Source organism: Sus scrofa, chromosome 10, assembly GCF_000003025.6.
Source record: "Sus scrofa isolate TJ Tabasco breed Duroc chromosome 10, Sscrofa11.1, whole genome shotgun sequence".
Lineage (NCBI taxonomy): Eukaryota > Metazoa > Chordata > Mammalia > Artiodactyla > Suidae > Sus > Sus scrofa.
Genome location: NC_010452.4, coordinates 5843577 through 5864765, shown reverse-complemented (window position 1 = coordinate 5864765; position 21189 = coordinate 5843577). Strand labels below are relative to the sequence as shown.

General features: G+C 45.8%; 1 protein-coding gene across 1 annotated transcript in view; it reads left to right on the top strand.

Annotated features, from left to right (window-relative positions):
• The window catches only part of USH2A (usherin), an 837143-nt gene that overhangs the window by 797968 nt on the left and 17986 nt on the right, over positions 1 to 21189 (top strand). The window contains 4 exon segments of the mRNA XM_021064292.1: positions 1777 to 1953; positions 3761 to 3844; positions 7978 to 8196; positions 8199 to 8221. Coding sequence (XP_020919951.1) covers positions 1777 to 1953; positions 3761 to 3844; positions 7978 to 8196; positions 8199 to 8221 — 503 coding nt within the window.

Here is a 21189-nt window from a genome sequence, read left to right as displayed (position 1 = left end):
ATACCAGGCACATTTGCTGTAGAGAAACAGTCTTTATTTATTTATTTATTTATTTTTGATTTTTAGGGCCACACCCGAGGCATATGGAGGTTCCCAGGCTAGGGGTCTAATCGGAGCTACAGCTGCCAGCCTACACCACAGCCGCAGCCATGCCAGATCCTTAACCCACTGAGCGAGGCCAGGGATCGAACCCCCAACCTCGTGGTTCCTAGTGGGACTTGTTTCCGCTGCTCTATGACAGGAACTCCATAGAAAAACAGTCTTTAAAGAGGGTTTGTTAGCTCTTGTTTCGGTATCTGCAGAAAAATTTTCCTATGGCTTTATGAAAATATCTTAAAAGATGAGAATCAAATTTGTCTTCATGGTGGAATCTTAGGATCACAAAAGCATAATTATCCCTTATTTTGTTATATTTCCTCATATCAACAACAGATGGGTTTAATTTTTTTTTTTTGTCTTTTTGTCTTTTTAGGGCCACATCTGCGGCATATGGAGGTTCTGAGACTAGGGGCCCATTTGAAGCTGTAGGTAGCTGCCACCCTATGCCACACCCACAGCAATGCCAGATATGAGCTGTATCTGCAAACTACACCAGGGCTCACAGCAACGCTGGATCCTTAACCCACTGATTGAGGCCAGGGATCGGGAACCTGCGTCCTCATGGATACCAGTTGGGTTCATTAACCACTGAGCCACGACGGGAACTCCGGATTTAATTCTTAAAGAAAAATGATACCCCATTAATTTCCACCACTCACTCTTTTCTTAAAAGCCAATTTCACGTGTAGAGATGGATCTTAATGCTGTGATAAATGTATTGATTATTTTGGAGAAAACGAGATCTCATGAAATAAATCTCTGCTGACTTTTGACGAGATGAGATGATGTCCCTTCATGTTGCTACAAAAATTATTCATTAAAAGAGAAGCCTCAGTGAAAGACGGTTCTTTCTTTATTTTAGTGAGGAGCTGAAAAATGAAAAGGCAACATTCCTGTTAAATGCACACAAAGTCGCTTCTCTACCTGATATAATACTTAGGAGACCTGAGCTTGATTATATACTAATGTACTATGCTATTGATTGATTAGTCAGGGCAATGAATTATGATACCCGGATTGCTATTTGCAAGGCTTTTTAACTATCTCAGAAAACAAACCAACGGCTCAAGAAAAAGCTTTAAAAATAAATGGGTGCCAAAAGAACATAATTCACCATCTAAGCAGTTTGGTTTGGAGAAAAAAAATATATTAACTTCATCTAGTCCTTGGGGCTTTGTAGCAATAAATATTGATTTGATATGAAAAATAGCTATGCACTGTAGTTAATAGTGTTAAGGATACTTTACCTGTTAAAAGAAGGAAAATGCAACAAGATATGAGCTCCGGGGTTATGCTGGTGAGCAGAACCATTGTATGTTAATAGTTTTATTTCATAAAACACTATTCTCCATTGATTTTTTTTTTTTTAAGATAGCAGGTGCAACCTTGCTGAGAAAGCATTTCACACACGTTCCCACTGGTTTTCTTTTCATGCCCAGTGCCAGGTTTTTCTTTAAGCAGTAAAGGAAAGATGAAGGGTTCCAGCACGACCAAAAAAATACTTGCTCACATTTTGAAATAAAAAGCACTTAAGCGCGTGCCCGCATGGGCGCCCGAACCCCCACCCCCACCCCACACCCCACCAGTGCTTTTGGAACTTCCCCTTTCTCCCAACTATTTCTAGAACTTCCAGCCTCCTTCCAGCTATTTTCAGAACATACATCCTTGCCCCCACAGTGCCCCAGTACCTCGCCCCGTTCTCCGTGGACAGCAATCTGTCGGTGGTGTGTGTGGACTGGAGCGGCTCCTTCCTGCTGAACGGGCGGCTGCAGGAGTTCGTCCTGACCGATGGGGGGCAGCGCGTGTACCGTGGATCGGACACCGCCCTCTGCATCCCCAGGACCGCGGACAAAAGTGAGTGTCCCGCCCCCAGAGGTCGGGCTGGAGGGGGACCCGCAGGGGTTCATCCGCAACACGTTCTGAGGTCAGCGGCCACGTCTCGCGGAAAAGCCACCGCTCCGCGTCCATCAGGACTCCCGCCTGCCCCTGATGCCCTGCGTTTAAGGTCGGTCTGGTTGCAGCACAGACGCCGCTGACCTGAGGGTCCCCAGGAAGGAACAGGACCGGAGCGCAGGCGGTGGTCCCTAGAGAGAGAGCGTTCACCCAAGAATCCATCTAAACGGAAATACACACATATATATACACATATATATAAATTTTGTCTTAGTCACACAAATTGGAGTTTAGTTACTCTGGGTACATGTAAAAAATATCTGTCAATTATTAGAGGGTAACGAAACATTTAATGATTATTTCACAGTTTGTTCAAATATTGAACTATTATGTTGTACAACTAAAACTAATGCTATATGCGATTATACTTCAATTTTTTTAAATTATCAGTTCTAATAACTGCTTCTATTTTTTGGTACATACAGTAGTGTGGTCTTGTTTTTTTGTTTGTTTTTTGTTTGTTGTCCTTTCAGAGCTGCACCCACGACATATGGAGGTTCCCAGGCTAGGGGTCCAGTCGAATTTGCCGCTGCCAGCCGACCCCACAGCCACAGCAACGTGGGATCTGAGCCACGTCTGCAACCGACCTACAGCACAGCTCAGGGCAATGCTGGATCCTTAACCTACTGAGCGAGGCCAGGAATTGAACCCGAGTCGTCATGGATACTGGTCTGGTTCCATAACCACTGAGCCACGATGGGAACTCCCTACAGTAGTGTATTTTGATGAATTATGAACTATGTATGTACCACACCAATTTGATAAAAATATTTCTACCCCATAGATTTATTATTTCCTTGAAAATAGCCACTGTTTATTTTGGCTGAAAGGTGCAGGTAAAAGTGAGCTCCAGCTTTGCATTTATAGTCTGTGAAACTTACCAATTACATTTTTACAACCATTCAGCCACACATTTTCGTGGTCACGGTTCTTGGTCGCCTGGGCAGCTTGTGAGGGGAGATGGCCTGACAGCTGGGAGAGCTGGGTAGTGCTCCTGGCCAGACCTCTAGCCATCTGTGTGACCTTACAGGACTCACTTCCCTCAGAGTCCTGGCTCCTGGAAGAGATATTTAGACCATTTGATTTCCAAGATCCGTTTTTGGTTTTTTTTTTGTTTTGTTTTGTTTTTTGTGGAGGGTTGCTTTTTTTTTTTTTTTTAGGGGCCACACCCATGGCCTATGGAAGTTCCCAGGCTAGGGGTGAATCGGAGCTGCAGCTGCCCGACTACCCCACAGCCACAGCAATGCAGGGTCATTTAACCCACTGAGTGAGGCCGCATCCTCATGGGTCCTAGGTGGGTTCGTTACTGCTGTGCCACGACAGGAGCTCCCCCAAGATCCCTTTTGAACACTCCTCCTCAGAAAGAAACTCTGGGTCACCCAGTGAAAGGAACTTATGTTTTGAAAAAACATGATCAGATTGTATGCAGAACAAGATACACTGTATTATCTCATAATTCCTTTCCTTGGCTATATAATCTCGAAACGTCTTTAGTTCTGTTACTTATTTAAGTGCCAGGATCACAGGAATGACCGCTGCTGTTTTTTCTAGTTTTTTAAGTTAGAAATAAGTTTGCATAGTAGGTAAAACCTCACAACTTGCTGTGAAATCCTATTTTCAGACTTTCTCATGCTGTAGTACACTGCTTTTCTGAAACTGTGCCCACTATTTGTAGATGTTGAATAACAGTCATTTATCTTTTGTCCAGCTTTCTTTTTCCAGGTCACCTGCATTACAGATGAAGGAAGTGTAAAGACACCTTTGATCCAATATGCCACCTCTACTGGATCTGGTAAATATGTAAATTATTATCAAATTATAGTAAATGTAGGATCTACTCATCTTCCTAAGGAAACATACACTGGTTTGTCTGTACACACTTATGCTTGTTCATACATGAGTGTTTGTTTACCCAAACCTTTCTTATACGTGTATAACTTACATGCATCTTGGCCTAGACTCTGTGGAAGAAATTGTGTTAGGTTCATATCATCACAATCACGAAAGTTCCTCATGAACCTTATATGAGCCAAGGAGTCAGGGTATACCCTTAAAAAGCAAAATCATTAAATTGTTGATGGAGCAATGTGACTAAATTTCTCTCCTAACCACAAACTCCCTCAACAAAGAGCTCTAGGAATATGTTTGCCAAAAAAAAAAAAAAAAAAAGTGAGTTTATCGAGGAAGTCAGAGGAAGGAGATCAGAAGAAAAAAGAAAATACTCCAATGCTCCTAATGATAATATTCCAGATTCAGAGCCTAAAATGGTGAATTTGGGAAATTTCTGTGTGTAAAAGATTATGGATGGACTGCTCAGACCAAGCAATGTAGGCGACGTGATGAAATTGCAATTTTTAACGGAGCATCTTTTAAATTGAGCTCCACCCATAATCTTTGAATCTAATCGAGAGAATACTTTACAACGTCAAAGAGTGAGTTAGAGAAATGCCAGACCTTTTCCATTAAAGCAGAAGAGGGGCATATACCCTAGTTTAAAGTCCAGTTACATAATGTTGTATCAAGTGTGTGGCTTATTTTTTTAAAAAAACAGATCTAAAAATTTGGAAACACAAGTGTGTGTGTGTGTGTGTGTGTGTGTGTGTGTGTGTACCTGTATATGTTGTGTGTATATATATATATATATTATATATATGTATAAATATATGTTATCACCGAAGTCACCCTCAATCTGTAAAAATAAGAAACTATTATTCTGTGTTTCCAGGCTTCACGTGTCTGGATGCCATGTAAAATTTCTGACAACACCTAACACATAGTCTATCTCATTGACTAGCAGCTGTGGGGTAGAGCAGACCTTATCTGGCCTCTTTTAGGAACCCCAGTGTTTTCACAATCGGACAGATGGAGACCTGAGCAAAATCAGACCTTGCCCAAGAATCCCCCCCACCCCCCACCAAGCTCATTGCTAAGATGAGAACTTGAAGGTGGGTTTTGTTGTTGCTGTTGACTTCAGACCCGTGATTTTTCTTTACCAGTGGTTCCCAAATGTAAGTGGAGATGGACTTAGCCCAGTGTGATCATTTATTACATAGTTTCTGGGCCCCTGGAAGAGACTCAGAAGGGCCCAGGAATTTGCTCTTTAAACCAGTTCTGCCCAGTGATTTTTGGAAGTTCCCAGACTAGGGGTCGAATTGGAGCTGTAGCTGCCAGCCTACACCACAGCCACAGCAACATGGGATCCGAGGCAAGTCTGCGACCTACACCATAGCTCACGGCAATGCCAGATTTTTTTTTTTCTAGGGCCGTGCCCATGGCACATGGAGGTTCCCTGGCTAGGGTTCTAATCGGAGTTGTAGCCACCAGCCTATACCAGAGCCATAGCAATGCCAGATCCAAGCCACATCTGTGACCTACATCAGAGCTCATGGCAACACCGGATCCTTAACTCACTGAGCAAGGCCAGGGATCGAACCCGCAACCTCATGGTTCCTACTTGGGTTCGTTCACCACTGAGCCACGACAGGACCCAGTGATTCTGATGCCGGGAGCAGGACCGCGCTTTGAGTCAAACCACATAACCTAGATGGATCCACCTTCTAAATCTCCCAGTCCCATCCCCTGGGTCAATGGGAGGTAAGCCTTCCCTGGAGACAGGCCATTAACACGGAGAGACTTGCTCTGACTCCAGCTCCGCAGTGGGTTTTTCTTTGGAGTCAAGGTCCCACCATGGGGATTCCCCGCCCTGACCATGAACCTCCTACTTGATGAGCGGAGGCCCTTCAAACGAAAGGGCACAGAGCAGAGAAAAGAGACGCCATCCTGTCTTAATTTCAAGCTCTTCGTAACAGAGCTGAAGTCTCCTGTTGGTTGATGAATACAAACTGAAGTTTCACTGATGAGAGAAGGAAGACCGAGGACCATGTGAAGTTCGGGAAAATTCCAAGGCCTGCTGTCCAACTAATCCCCGTCGTCACCTTTAATTTTTAGGACAGAATTTTAAAAATGTTTCTGTTCCCTCTCCTTGAAGTCAGCCTTCAAGCAGGAAAGTCGCACAGACCTCATCTCCCTCCATCCTGTTCGGAGGGCCCTCTCCCGGTTAAGGCTTCCCCTGTGTCCTCCAGAGCAGAGGGGTCCACTGGGCCCGTCAGATCCGTTTCTGCAGTTACAGCCCCAGGTCCCACACAGAGGAAACCCGACGCTTCTAGCACGTAACCAACCACAGTGTTTATTTTTTTCAATCAAACAACATGCACTGGTTGCTAATTAGAATTCCCACCTGCTGGAGGGTGATCAGAGCCTGGACGCCAACTCTTCATTTCAGAGATGAGGCAGCAGAGGTCCAGAGAGGCAGAGGGACTTTTTGAAGGACAGAGCTATCAGGAGTAGAGGTAGGGTTGGCACAACAGTGTCCCTCGCCTCGGGGAGTTCAAATATTGGTCATCTTTCCTCCCTCCCTTAAATGTCCTCAGCCCAGGGCAAACCACTTCCGCTCGCTGTCCCCGAGAATGCAGGTGTGATGGGTCGGGCAGGCCCATTGGGTCCTTGAGGTGCTGAAAAGGGGCAGGCTGTCTGCAGAGCCTGTGGGCATGCGCAGCTGTGTCTGTCCGTCCTTCTCCCTCCTGGCCGTGAACATTGGCTTTAGAAGAACAGCTCCCTGGCTCTCTGGCATGTGCCAGCCTGCAGGTGGATCCAGAGGCTTCTGAGCTGGCCCCAGCAAGGGGCTGGGCTGGAGACGGTCTCTGAGCCCCTCCCCAGCTCAGATTGCCAGGCTGACCCCTGATTCCAGGGCCTTACGCCGTCCTGCAGCGGTCCCGTAAGCCTTTCCATGTCTGTCTGGCTCATTCCACTGTCCCTCCATCCATGGGCTTGACAGTCCTGCTGCTCCCCATCACCCAGTCCTTCATCCCAGAAAAGCCCTTACTTGGTACAGGGAGTGGCACAGGGGACACGCTCATTAGACGTCAGTTAGTTCTATCAGCCTCGCGTGCAGAAAATCACATTGGGAGTTCCTGTTGTGGCTCAGTGGTTCATGAACCTGGCTAGTATCCAGGAGGACTCAGGTTGATCCCTGACCCTGCTCAGTGGGTTAAGGATCCAGAGTTGCCGTGAGCTGTGGTGTAGGTTACAGATGCCGCTTGGATCCCATGTTGTTCCCATGTGACTGTCGCGTAGGCTGGCAGTTACAGCTCCAATTCAACCCCTAGCCTGGGAACTTCCATATGCCATGGGGTGCAGCCCTAAAAAGACAATTAAAAAAAAAAAAAAACACCTCGACTGAACCCCGAACACCTGAATGAAATCTAAAGGCAGGGGTCCTGTCGCTAAAGGATTTCCATCGCTAGGAAGCTGAGTGATTCCCCGCAGAGCTTTCGCCTCTTAACAGGGAGGCCGGGGCATGAGAAGTGTAAAGACCACGCGGGAGCAAGCGCAGGCCATTGATATCACCGTGGAACATGGGACCCGATGTCTAAAAACCCAGCTTGCACAAAACCTCGCAGGAACAGGGCTGTTGTATGAAGCAGGGGGGCCCTGGGCCCACACCCCATTGACTGTGTATGTGATGGGGTCTCCATGGCGATATTAGCAGGGGCTCCAGCCCCTCCTGGGAGCCTGGAAAGGGCTGTGCGCCCAGGGCCCACGGCTGTGAAGCAGGCCTTCCCAAGGCTCCTTTGGGAACTCTCTTAAAATCCCCTCAATGCCCCTCCTCCTGTCTTGCCCAGGAAGCCGAGGCAGCTGCAGAATCCAGCCTGAGGGGTGTCCGAAGGTCCCCTGAGGGCTGTCGGCTTCTCCTTCAAGCCACCCGCCCACGGTACCACGGCCCCAGCCGGAACACAAGGGCCACCGCCTACTAGGAGACAACCTGCTCTGAATGCCTTTCCCACGGACTGCTGAATGACAGGGCAAGAAATCGCCCAACTGCCTTCTGACCGAGCGTTTCCCTGTGCTGTCCCCGGGTGTTCGCAGGCCTGGTGCTGACCACTCCTGGAGGAAAGAAGGGACCCGGGAGCAAAGGCACGGACCTGTGCAGCCAGCTGTGGTTCATCGTGTTGATGGCGGTGCTGGGCCTGCTCTTGCTGGCCGTCTTCCTGTCCCTGATACTGCAGAGGAAACTCCGCAGGGAACCGTATATCCGAGAGAGGCCTCCCTTGGTGCCTCTTGCGAAGAGGATGTCCCCGCTGAATGCCTGCCCCCGGGGGACACCCACATGGTATGTCTCCAAAGGGGCCCCTTTCCCTAGCCCTGCACTGGAACTATGTTACTGTTTAGAGGGAAACATTTTCAGAGCCACAGTAACAAGGGGCCGGATGACGGGGTTACGTCTGGATAAAGGTGGGGACCGGGGGGGCCGACCCTAGAAGCGCATTCCCAGCGCTGGCTGCCTCTTAGAATCGCCTGGTGCCGTAGAAGGAAGGTTTGTGTCTCCCCGAAATTCAGGGGTTGAGCAGTTCCGTTGTGGCACAGAGGAATCGGATCTGACTAGTATCCATGAGGATGCTGGTTCGATCCCTGGCCTCGCTCAGAGGTCGAGGATCCGGTGTTGCCGTGAACTGTGGTGCAGTTGGAAGACAAGCCTTGGATCCCACGCTGTTGTGAGCTGTGATGCAGGCTGGCTGCTATAGTTCCAATTTGACCCCTCTACCTGGGACCGTCCATATGCCGCGATTGAGGCCCTAAAAGGCAAAAAATAATAGTGAAAATTCAGATGTTGAAACTCGAATCCCACGTGTGATGGTGTCTGGCAGTAGGGCCTTTGGGAAGCCATGAGGTCATGAGGATGGAGCCCGTAGGAGGGATTAGTGCCTTCATCAAAGGGACCCCCAGAGAGCTGCCTTGTCCCTCCCACCACGTGAGGACCAGGAAGCAGACCCCTTCCGGATGCCCCATCTGCCAGCACCTTGATTTTGGACTTCCCAACCTCTGAACTGGAGAAATAAGTTTCTGCTGTTCTAGGCGCCCCCAGTCCATGGTGTTCTGTTCCAGCAGCCCTCACGGGCTAAGGCACCTGAGAAACCGAAAAATACCCATGCCAACGCCTTATCCTTGAAGTTCTGGTTTCACTGGCTTTGGGTGGGGCTTGGGGAGTGACCATCTTTTTTTTTCAATTCCAAAAGTGATTCTATTGAGCACCAAGGGTGAGCATTTCTGCTACGTCGTCGTTGTCGGGGTGGAGGAGGAGAGCTGTGTGCCGAAATCTCCTGGAGAACTTACAGGCTCTGTTGCTGTGGGACTTGGTGAACTAGAACTAAAAGAGGGAGGGTCTAGAAGCCAGTGCTCCTTCCTTGGCCCCGACGCCCTGTGCCACTGACTCCTCATAGCCCAGGACCACCACCCACTCTGGCGTGGGGCCCTGTCTCCCTGGACAAGCTACAATTTCGAAGTCCCGCAGGAGCGAGTCTGCTCCCCCTATTCTGTGCCAAAAAAGCTGCACCTGCCTGGGGGACTCCTTTTCCCAGTTTGCACGAAGGTTCTTTATAAGCTGGCGGTCACCCCGACAGCTCAAATTCTGATTGCCCATGCCAAGGTGGTAGGGGGGTTGCCACACAACAAGCAGTTCTCTGACACCCGCTGGGTGGGCTGCAGTTCAGCCTACCCAGAGACAGCCTCAGGTGCCACGGGGTAAGGGCCCCGGCCTGAAAGACTCCTGCCCTCTCTGGGCCCCTCCTTCTCCAGCCTCGAGGCCAAGCCCAGAGCAGGGTTTCACCTGTGCTTCCCACCTACCGGCTACAGAGTGAGGTTCCTCGGACCCACTCCTTGGATTCAATTAAATGGCCAGAACCACTCGCAGAACCCAGGGAGACATTTTACCAACTGGAGCACCAGTTTCTTATAAAAGGATACAGATCGGAAAGCGCTGATGAAAGTGATGCGTGGGGCCAGCTGTGGGAAAGGACTCTCGCTTCCATGCCCTCCCTGAGCACCCCCTCTCCCCAGATTTCCATGTGCTCACCCACCTGGAAGCTCTCCAAACCCCACTGGGGGTTTTTTATGGCGGCTTCCTTACACAGGGTGACTGATTCAGTTCTTGGCCATTGATGACGAATCTCCTTCCCTCCCCAGAGGTCGGCGGGCAGGACTGTAAGCGCCAAGCCTCTCCTCCCTGGTTGGTTTCCCTGGCAACCAGCCCTCAACCTAAGGTGCAACCAGAAGTCGGCTCATTAACACTCCGATGGAGGAGATGCTAACGATTCTGGGTCAGAATCAGGACAAGATCAAATGTATATTTCTCATTATAAATAGTTATCACCGCAGTGCCACCATGGAGCCCAGAAGCCTGGTCGAACTGCCTGGGCTTCCACGCTTCACACAATAGAGATGAGTGAACGGTAGCACTGTCTATCTTCCAGGTCTCTTCACTTTTCCAGGACACAGCAACGAGCAGCGGTCAAGGCCCTGACCCAGCTGTATCGCAGCCATGTAGCAGAAGCGTTGGAGCACGAGAAGGCAGCAGTTGCTCTGAGGCCGGTGCATTGTGGTTGGGGCGGGAGTTGGCTCTGGCACAGGGACATGGTGGCAGAGAAGCCAGGGAGAAGCTGCCCTTCCTCTGTGGCCTGGCCCTTGGCTCCCTGGCCAACCACATTTCATACACTCTCCTTTTTATTATTTTTTAAAAAAATATTGTTGGCTGTACCCACGGCCTATGGAACTTCCCCAGCCAGGGATGGAACCCGTGCCACAGCAGTGATCTGAACTGCTGCAGTGACAATGCCGGATCCCTAGCCCGGTGAGCCACCAGGGAACCCCCTCATCTGCTCTCCTGGCTCCGACCTCCAGCCTCCCTCCTCTCCAGCAGGTCAAGCTCCTCTTCCAGGGCAGCGGCTGAGTGAGAGGCTGTTGACACCATCTGCTCCTGCTCAGTGTAGAGTCACCGGGAGACCCACTGAGCTGATCCCGCAGCGTCTGCTCTCGTTGAATCTCAACGTGCTCTCTCGAGGAGGCCGCGCCCTGGGACACAGGATGTACCACTTCTGGCGGGAAGCCCATGGCAGGGCCAGGAGGCTGTGAGGGTCTGTTTGGCTGGTAGTTAGATCAGCCTGGGGCCCACTGAGGGCGGATGAGATCCCTCAGGTCCCCTATACGGCTGTGCAGCGTGCAGCTGCAGGAAAGGGGCCCACAGACCAGGAGCGTCCAGAGCTTGGGTCTGGGGTCAGTTCCGTCCCTCCACCCCTCAGTCTAGGCAGCACCTCTGCCTCCTGGGAGAATCAGATCTGCCCACTTGGTGACATTAAGGGTCAGGAGCAGGCAGGGCCTTGCTGCACGGAAGTGACTCCAGGCCGCTCCCTTGCTTGGCGTTTCCTGAGTCTCGAGAAGCTTCGTCTTATCAAAGTGAGGCCCAAGTGATCGGTGTCAGCATCACATAGGAGACCTGGTCTCTGAGGGAGGAAGCCGAGAATCTGCCATTTCTACCGGCCTGGGCAAGTCTGAGAACAGCCCTGCAGCAAGGACAAGAGCATTCGGGTCCCGGGAGCCGTGTGTGCCCTCCAACAACCAGCGAAGCCAGGGTGGGGGCAGTGACTGCGTGATTCCACTCATAGGAGCTATTGAAAGCAGTCAAGCTCGGAGTTCCCGTCGTGGCTCAGTGGTTAATGAATCCGACTAGGAACCATGAGGTTGCGGGTTCTGTCCCTGGCCTCGCTCAGTGGGTTAAGGATCCAGCGTTGCTGTGAGCTGTAGTGTAGGTCGCAGACAGGCTCAGATAGGATCTAGTGTGCTGTGTCTGTGGTGTAGACCAGCAGCTGTAGCTCCTTTGACCCCTAGCCTGGGAACCTCCATATGCTGCAGGTGTGGCCCTAAAAAGCAAAAAAAAAAAGAAAGAAACAAACGGAATTCCTGTTGTGGTTCAACTCAGTGGGTTGGGGATCCAGTGTTGCTGTGAGCTGTGGTATAGGTCGCAGATGCGGCTCAGATCTGGTGTTGCTTGTTGCTGTGGTGTAGGCCAGCAGCTGCAGCTCTGATTCCCTGCAGCCTGGGAACCTCCATATGCTGCAGGTGTGGCCCTAAAAAGACAAAAATACATACATACGTAAATAAGGAAGCAGAGACCAGAAAGGCGGTTGCCAGGGTGGGGGGTGGAGGCCGGGGCGTTGCTATAACTAACAGGTGGAAGGTTTCCCATCTGCAAGATGAAGACGCTCAGAGCGGTGCTGCCTGCATGTGCTCAGAGAGCAGAGGGCTGCGTTGTTGAGAGGGGGATCTCTTACCACAGTAAAATGAAATTTTAAAAAAACCAGCTGGGGAATGCGGACGCGTCCTTGCAGCCCTGACGAGCCCCAGGCCCAGCTGCGCGGGGGCGGACATAGGCTTCAGCTGGGATGCAGTCAAAGGCATTAAAACCCTCCCCCTCCGCTCCGCTGCCATCCCAGCGCCCGCCTGCCTGACGTCTGCCTGGTGGCCAGCTCTCTGAGGAGGGAGGTGGGGTGCGGGCCCGGCTGCTGGGGGGCTCTGGGCCCAGAGAAGGGGTCCCTCGTCAGCCGCGAGGGTGCAGGCCCGGGAGGGCTCGCAGGAGTGACAATGGGGGGGTGTTTCCCTCGCCTCCGAATCACGGTTGAATTCTCCCCGGTGGACTGGGCACGCTCGCCGGCCTGCTTTGATAAAACTGATCCCACAAAGTTGGGCACAGGGATGAAAAGTAGCAACGGTGAGTCAGACTAAAGGGAAGACGGTTAATTAGCAGCAAAACGAAGAGCTGACCCGGTGTCCCTGGACGCTGGCACCAGCAGGTAAGAATCTGAACAGGAGCAGCCGCCCTCACCTGCTTCCTCTCCCAGGCTGGCTTGCTTTTCGCTCGAGTAGGTCAGTGCCCCCTAGTATCCCTGCCACAGCCCCAGGCCCCCCTATATACCCACCTCCCTGAGCACCCCCCCAACACACACCCAGCCCCCCAAGCCCGCCCCGACGCACACACTCATCTGACAGGCCCTGGTTTCAGTGCTCCTGTAACTCTGTCCTGGCTGCTCCTGTCCTCTGAACAGGTCAGGTACATGTTTTGTTTGTTTTATTTTTTTGGTTTTTTTTTTAGGGCCACACCAGGAGCATATGGAGGTTCCCAGGCTAGGGGTCAAATCAAAGCTGTAGCTGCCGGCCTATGCCACAGCCACAGCCACAGCCACAGCAACGCGGGATCCAAGCCTCACCTGCAACACAGCTCACGGCAACTCTGGATTCTTTTTTTTTTTTTTTTAAGGGCCCTACCTGTGGCATGTGGAATTTCCTAGGCTAGGGGTTGAATCAAAGCCACAGCAATTCCCAGGATCTGAGCCGCATCTGCAACCTACACCGCAGCTCACAGCAATGCTGGATCCTTAAGCTGCTGATCGAGGCCAGGGATTGAACCCGCATCCTCATGGATACTAGTAGGGTTTGTTACCGCTGAGCCACAGCGGGAACTCTGCTCAGATACTCTTTGACATCAAATGAACAAAAGGATTTTAAGCTCCATCCTGAACAGAGGAAAATGGGGCAGAGGTGCCAGAGAATGAGAGGGCCTGTGGTATTTTTCAATTTTCAATTCGTTACCATTTTCAACATCACACAGCATAGATTTCGGCAGCTAAGTTTAAGGGGATGTTCTCCTTGCACAGGCAGCCCTGCATATCGACAGGTTCCACAGCCACAGAGGGCTGACTGTGGGACCGGGGCGTCCTCGGGTTTTGGTACCCTGGGGGCGGGGGGAGCATCCTGGAACCCATCCCCCTTGGATACCCAGGGACCGTTGTAACGTAATTACTGATCCTGTCCTACTGTGCAATATTAACGCAGTGTCACCTTGGCGCTAAGCAGTTCATTTCTACTTGCCGAGCAGCTTAAATTGCAGAACGCTTTATATATACAAAAACACATCTCCAGAGGGTTTAACGTGTGGGTATGGTTATGCTGTCCTTGGAGAAACACAAAGTATTTGCTTTTTGGTGTTTTCTTAAAATATTTTTATTGAAGTATAGTTGATTTGCAATGTTGTGTTAATTTATGCTGAGGAGTGAAATGATTCCATTATAAATGTATATAAATACACGTGTTCAAATTCTTTTCCATGTATCGGATATTAAATAGAGTTTCCGTTGCTATACAGTAGGACCTTGTTGTGTATTCATCTTATATATAGTAGTTTGCCTCTGCTAATCCTAAACTCCCAATCCTTCCTTCCCCAAACGCTTCCCCCTTTGCAACCACAAATCTGTTCTCTATGTCTGTAGGTCTGTTTTTGTTTCATAGATATGTTCATTTTTGTCATATTTTAGATTCCGCGCATAAGTGATATCATGCCGTCTTCCTCTGATTTATTTTGCTTGCTGTAATGATCGCAAAGTGGATCCATGTTGCTGTAAATGGCATTATTTCATTTTTCATGGCTGAATACTATTTTTGTTTGTATATACCACTTCTTCTTTATCCATCCGTCTGTAGATGGATATTTAGGTTGCTTCCATGTCTTGGCTCTTGTGAATAGTGCTCGTATGAACATTGGGGTGCATGGATCTTTTCAAATGATAGTTTTGTCTGGATGTATGCCCAGAAGTAGAATTGCTGGATCATATGGTGGTTCTATTTTTAGTTTTTGAGGAACCTCTCTCCTGTTTTGCATAGTGGTTTCACCCATTTGCATTCCCACCAAGAGTGGAGAATTCCCTTTGCTCCACACCCTCTCTGCCATTTGTTGTTTTTAGACTTTTCGATGATGGCCATTTTGATTGGTGTGAAGTAATACCTCATTGTAGTTTTTGTTTGTTTGTTTTTGGGTTGTTTGTTTTGCTTTTTTTTTTTTTTTTTTGCTTTTTTTTTTTTGCTTTTTACGGTCGAACCCACAGTTTATGGAGGTTCCCAGGCTAGGGGTCAAATCGGAGCTACAACTGCCGGCCTACACCACAGCCATAGCAACGCAGCATCCAAGCTGCATCTGTGACCTACACCACAGCTCACAGCAATGCCGGATCCTTAACCCACTAAGCAAGGCCAGGAATCGAACCTGCGACCTCATGGTTCCTCGTCGGATTCATTTCCACTGCACAATGACAAGAACTCCTCCTTGTAGTTTTGATTTGCATTTCTCTAATAATGAGTGATACTGAGCTTCTTTTCATGTGCTTTTTGCCCAGCTGTCTGTCTTTGGAGAAATGTCTATTTAGATCTTCTGACCATTTATTAATTGGGTTGTTTGGGTTTTGTTTTTTTTTTTTTTTTTTTTGCTATAGAGCTGTGTGAGATGTTTGTATATTACGGAGATTAATCCCTTTGTGTTGTTTCATTTGCGCATGTTTTTATTTTCCCCATTCTGTGGGTTGTCTTTTCAGGGTTTTTTTTAATGGTTTCCTTTGCAATGCAGAAGTTTTGAAGTTTAATTAGGTCCCATTTTTGTTATTATTTTCATTACTCTAGGAGGTGGATCTGAAAAGATATTGCTGAGATTTATGTCAGAGAGTGTTTTGCCAATGTTTTCCTTTAGAAGCTGAACTTAGATTTAGGTCTTTAATCCATTTTGAATTTATTTTTGCATATGGTATTAGCGAATATTCTAGTTTCATTATTTTACATGTAGCTGTCCAGTTTTCCCAGCACCACTTGGTGAAGCGATTGTCTTGTTCACATTGTATATTCTTGCCTCCCCTGTCATAGATAAGTGACCATAGATTTATGGATTTATTTCTGGGGCATCTATCCTGTTCCATTGATCTATATTTCTGTTTTTCTACCGGTACCATACTGTTTTGATGACTGTTGCTTTGTGGTAGTCTGAAGTCAGGGAATCTGATTCCTCTAGCTCTGTTTTTCTTAAGATTGCTTGGGCTTTTCAGGGTCTTTTGTGATTCCATACAAATTAAAAAAATTTTTTTGGCTGTGAGCTGTGGTGTAGGTCACAGATGCAGCTGGGCTCCGTGTTGCTGTAGCTGTAATATAGGCTGGAAGCTGTAGCTCCCATTGGACTTGTAGCCTGGGAACTTCCATATGCCACGAATGCAGCCCTGAAAAGCAAAAAAAAAAATTGTTCCAGTTCTGTGAAAAATACCATTGTAGTTTGATAGAGATTAGCTTGAATCTGTAGATCACCTTGGGTAGTGTAATCACTTCGACAACATCGATCCTTCCAATCCAAGAACATAGAATATTTTTCCATCTGTTCGTGTCATCTTTGATTTCTTTCATCCAGGTCTTGCAGTTTTCAGAGTACAAGTCTTTTGCCTCTTTAGGTATTTTATTCTATTTGATGTAATTGTAAATGGGATAGTTTCCTTAATTTCTCTCTCTGATCTTGTATTGTTAGTGTACAGGAATGCAGGAGATTTCTGGATATTAATTTTGCATCCTTCAGCTTTACCAAATTGATTGATGAGCTCTAACAGTTTTCTGGGAGTGTTTTTAGGATTTTCTAGGCATGTTATCGTGTCATTTGCAAACAATGAGAGTTTTACTTCTTTTCCAGTTTGGATTCCTTTTATTTCCTTTTCTTCTCTGCTCGCCATGGCTAGGATTTCCAAATCTATGTGAATAACAGTGTTGAAAGTAGGCATCCTTTTCTCGTAGCTGATCTTAGCGGAAATACTTTCAGCTTGTCACCATTGAGAATGATGTTGTGTGTGTCTGACATATATGGCCTTTATTATATTGAGGTAGGGTCCCTCTAGGCCCACTTTCTAGAGAGTGTTTATCAAAAGATGGGTGTTGAATTAGGTCACAAGCTTTTCCTGCATCTATTGAGATGATCATATGGTTTGTATTCTCCACTTTGTTAATATTGTGTATCATGCTGATTGATTGGTGGATGTTGAAGAATCCTTGCATCCCTGGGGTAAATCCCACTTGATCATGGTGTATGGTCCTTTTTATGTATTGTTAGCACCACGCTCTAAACAACTGAGCTAACTGGCCGCCATACTTTTAATGTATTGTTGAATTGAGTTTGCTGAGGTTTTTTGTTTGGTTGGTTTTTGGGTTTTGGTTTTTGGGTTTTTTTATGGCTGTACCTGCAGAATATGGAAGTTCCCAGGCTAGGGGGCAAATTGGAGCTATAGATGCCAGCCTACACCACAGCTATAGCAATGCCAGATCTGAGTCACATCTGCTACCTACACTGCAGCTCATGGCAACACTGGATCCTTAACCCAGGTAATAAACCTGCATCCTCATGGACACTGGGTTCATTTCCGCCAAGCCACAATGGGATTTCAACTAGTATTTTTTTGAGGATTTTTGTGTCCATATTCATCAGTGATTGGCCTGTAATTTTCTTTGTGTGTGTGTGTATGTGGTGTCTTTGTCTGGTTTTGATGTTATGATTGTGGTGACCTCAGTAAAGGAGTTTGGAATCATTCCTCCTTTGCAATTTTTGGAAGCATTTCAGAAGAATAGGTGATACCTTTTCTCTAAATGTCTGATAGAATTCCCCTGTGAAGCCACCTGGTTCTGGACTTTGGGGGTTTTGGTTTTTGTTTGTTTTTTGGAAGTTTTTAAATAACAACTTCAATTTCAGTACTGTGATTGTTCTATTCATATTTTCTATTTCTTCCTGGCTCAGTCTTGAAAGCTTGTACCTTTTGTAAGAATTTGTCCATTTCTTCTAGTTTGTCCATTTTATTGGCATATGGTTGCTTGGAGTAGTCTCTTATGATCCTTTGTATTTATTCGGTGTCAATTGTAACTTCTTTTTCATATTTAATTTTATTGATTTGTGCTCTCTCCCTTTTTTTTTCTTGATAAGTCTGGCAAATGGCTTATCAATTTTGTTTATCTTTTCAAAGAACCACTTTTGGGGAGTTCCCTTGTGACACAGCAGGTTGAGGATCCAGCATTGTCAGTGCAGCAGCCTAGGTCGCTGCTGTGTGGTGGGTTCAATCCTTCTTCACCTGGGAAATTCCACATGCCGTGAATGTGGCCAAAAAAATACAAAGAACCACTTTTGGTTTCATTGATACTGGTTTTCTTCATCTCTATTTCATTTATTTCTGCTCTGATCTTTATGATCTCTTTCCTTCTACTAATTTTTGGTTTTGTTTGTTCTTCTTTCTCTAGTTGTTTTAGGTGGAAGTTTAGGTTGGTTATTTCAGATCTCTCTTGCTTCCTGGTGTAAACTTCCCTCTTAGAACTGCTTTTGCTCCATCCAGTAGGTTTTGGATCATTGTGTTTTCACTGTCATTTGTCTCTGATATTCTTTGATGTCCTCTTTAATTTCTTCAGTGCTCCATTGGATGTTTAGTAGCATAGTGTTTAGCCTCCCAGTGTTTGTGGTTTTTACTGTTTTATCTTGTAGTTGAATTCTAGTGTCATAGTGTTCTGGTCAGAAAAGATGCTTGATACAATTTCAATTTTCTTTAATTTATGCTCAAGATATGATCTATTCTGGAGAATGTTCCTTGGGCACTTGAGAAGAACGTGTATTCTGCTGCTTTCAGATGGAATGTTATATACATATCAACTAAGTTTGGCGGGTCTAGTGTGTCAATAAAAGTCTGTATTTCCTTATCGATTTTCTGTCTGGATAATCTGTCCATTGATGTAAATGGGGTGTTAAAGTCCCCACTATTATTGTGTTACTGTCAGTTTCTCCTTTTATGTCTGTTAATATTAGCCTTATGTATTAAGGTCCTTCTATGTCGGGTGCGTATGTATTTATAATCTTTATATGTTCTTCTTGGATTGATCCCTTGATCATTGTGTGGTGTCCTTCATTGTCCCTTCTAACAGTCTTTATTTTAAAACCTTTTTTGTCTCTTATGAGTGTTGCTACTCCAGCTTTCTTTCGATTTCCTTTTTCCACCCCCTCAATTTCAGTCTGTGTGTGTCATTAGGTCTGAAGTGGGTCTCTTGTAAACAGCATATATATGGGTCTTGTTTTTGTATCCATTCAGCCAGTCTGTGTCTTTTGGTTGAAGCATTTAATCCATTTACATTCAATATAATTATTGATATGCATGTACTTATTGGCATTTCTTTAATTGTTTTGGACTTGTTATTTCAGGTCTTTTTTCTTCCTTTACTCTTTTGTTCTTTTATGTTTTATGTTCTTTTATGTTTTAGTTTGATGACTATCTTTAGTGCTGTTTTGGTTTGCTTTTTCATTTTTATGAGTGCATCTATTGTTTTCTGGTTTGTGATTCCCATAAGATTTTGATATAGCAGTCTGTATATGTTCAGAATTGTTTTAGGTTGCTGCCCTCTTAATTTCAAATGCATTTTAATATTCTGCATTTGTACTGTCCTCTTCTCACCGTTGCTAGTTTTCATGTCATATTTGTCGATGAGTGATTTCCTACTTTTATTTTATATTTGCCTTTCCCAGTGAGCTTTCTCATTTGTACTTTTCTTCTTTCTAATTGTGTCTTTTTCTTTTTCACCTATAGAAGATCCTTTAGTAGTTGTTATAAAGCTGGTTTGGTGGTGCCAAATTCTTAGTTTTTGTTTTTCTGAAAAGGGTTTGATTTCCCTGTCAAATATGAATGAAAGCCTTGCTGAGTAGAGTATTCTTGGTTGTAGGTTTTTCCTGTTCATCACTTTAAATATATCATGCCACTACTCCCTGGCCTGTGGAGTTCCCACTGAAAAAAATCTGCTGGTAACTTTTTGGGGGTTCTCTTGTATGTTACTTGTTGCTTTTAATATTTTTTCTGCCTTTAATTTGTGTCACTTTGATTAATATGTGTCTCAGCATGTTCCTCTTTGAATTTTTTCTGTATGGCACTGTCTTTGCTTCCTAGACTTGAATGAGTGTTTCCTTTCCTATGTTAGGGAAGTTGTTGACTATAATCTCTTCAAATATTTTCTCAGGCCCTTTCTCTAGTCTCCTTCTGGGACCCCTATGTTGAAAATGTTGGTGTGTTCTGTGTGGTTCCAGGGGACTCTTCTACTGTCCATGTTTCTTTTCATTCCTTTTTTTGAGTTTTACATATTTATTATTTTTGCTTTAAGTATATATTTATGTAATTTAATTTTTAATAATGATTGTGTTTAATAACCAATTCACGAAATTCTCAAATAGATTCTGTGAACCAAGGACACCCATGTATGTAAGGTTGATTTTACTACCCAGTATCATTGAGAATAGGGAACAGTAATATAAAAGGCTATCCACTAGTAAGTTCAAATCCCTATCTGCAACACTGTAAAACTTAATATCTTAATTTTGAGGAAGCTTATGCAATGGACTTTAAGAATATAACTTTTATATAATCCAAAAAATGTGTTTTTAATTATAAATGAAGGGGCATTAAGCAAGTCAAAAGTGAAGGGACAAATCAAGATGAGAATTTAAAGGAATGTCTTCTAGAAGAGAGCCTGTTGAGAGAAAACATGCAAGGCGTTGGTGACAAGTTTCTTTTTCATGACATTCTCTAAGGTTAGTCTGAAAAAACTAGTAATTAAAAAAAGAGAAGTCAGAACAGTGAACAAGCCAATTTGTTCTAAGATATCACCAAGGGGTACTGAGGCATGAAATCCCCAAGAAAGAGGCTCACCAGTCTGAAAAGCTTCAAGGAATGCTGTCTGCTTTATTTGTCTGCACTGGGGTCCCTATAGACTATGACAGACTATGCCACAGTTTTCTCAACTATTAGAGCCTCTTTTCTCCAGATAAGAGAAAGAAAACTATATTCATGATGATAACTTTTTGGTCCCTAAGTAATTTTGCTATAATTTATAAAATAATTTAAATAAATTGCATTGCTTAGAGTACTCCATCTATTCAGTAGGCAGTTTTGTTGTTCTTTTGTTTCTTTTTTTATTCAATGAATTTTATTACATTTATAGTTGTGCAACAATCATAACCCAATTTTATAGCATTTCCAACCCAAACCCCTAGCCCACCCCCAATCTGTTTCCTTTGGAAACCATATGTTTTTCGAAGTCTGTGAGTCAGTATCTGTTCTGCAAAGCTCCTTGTGTCCTTTTAGATTCTACATGTAAGTGATAGCATATAACATTGGTGTCTTGCTGTCTAACTTCACTTAGCATGATAATTTCTAGGTCCATCCATGTTGCTGCAAATGCCATTATTTCTTCCCTTTTAATGACTGAGTAATATTCCACTGTGTATATGTACCACATCTTCCTAATCCACTCCGTTGTCTATGGATATTCAGATTGTTTCCATGTCTTGGCTATTGCATATAGTGCTGCAATGAACATTGGAGTCCATGTATCTTTTTGAGTCATGGTTTTCTCTGGGTAGATGCCCAGGAGTGGGATTGCTGGATC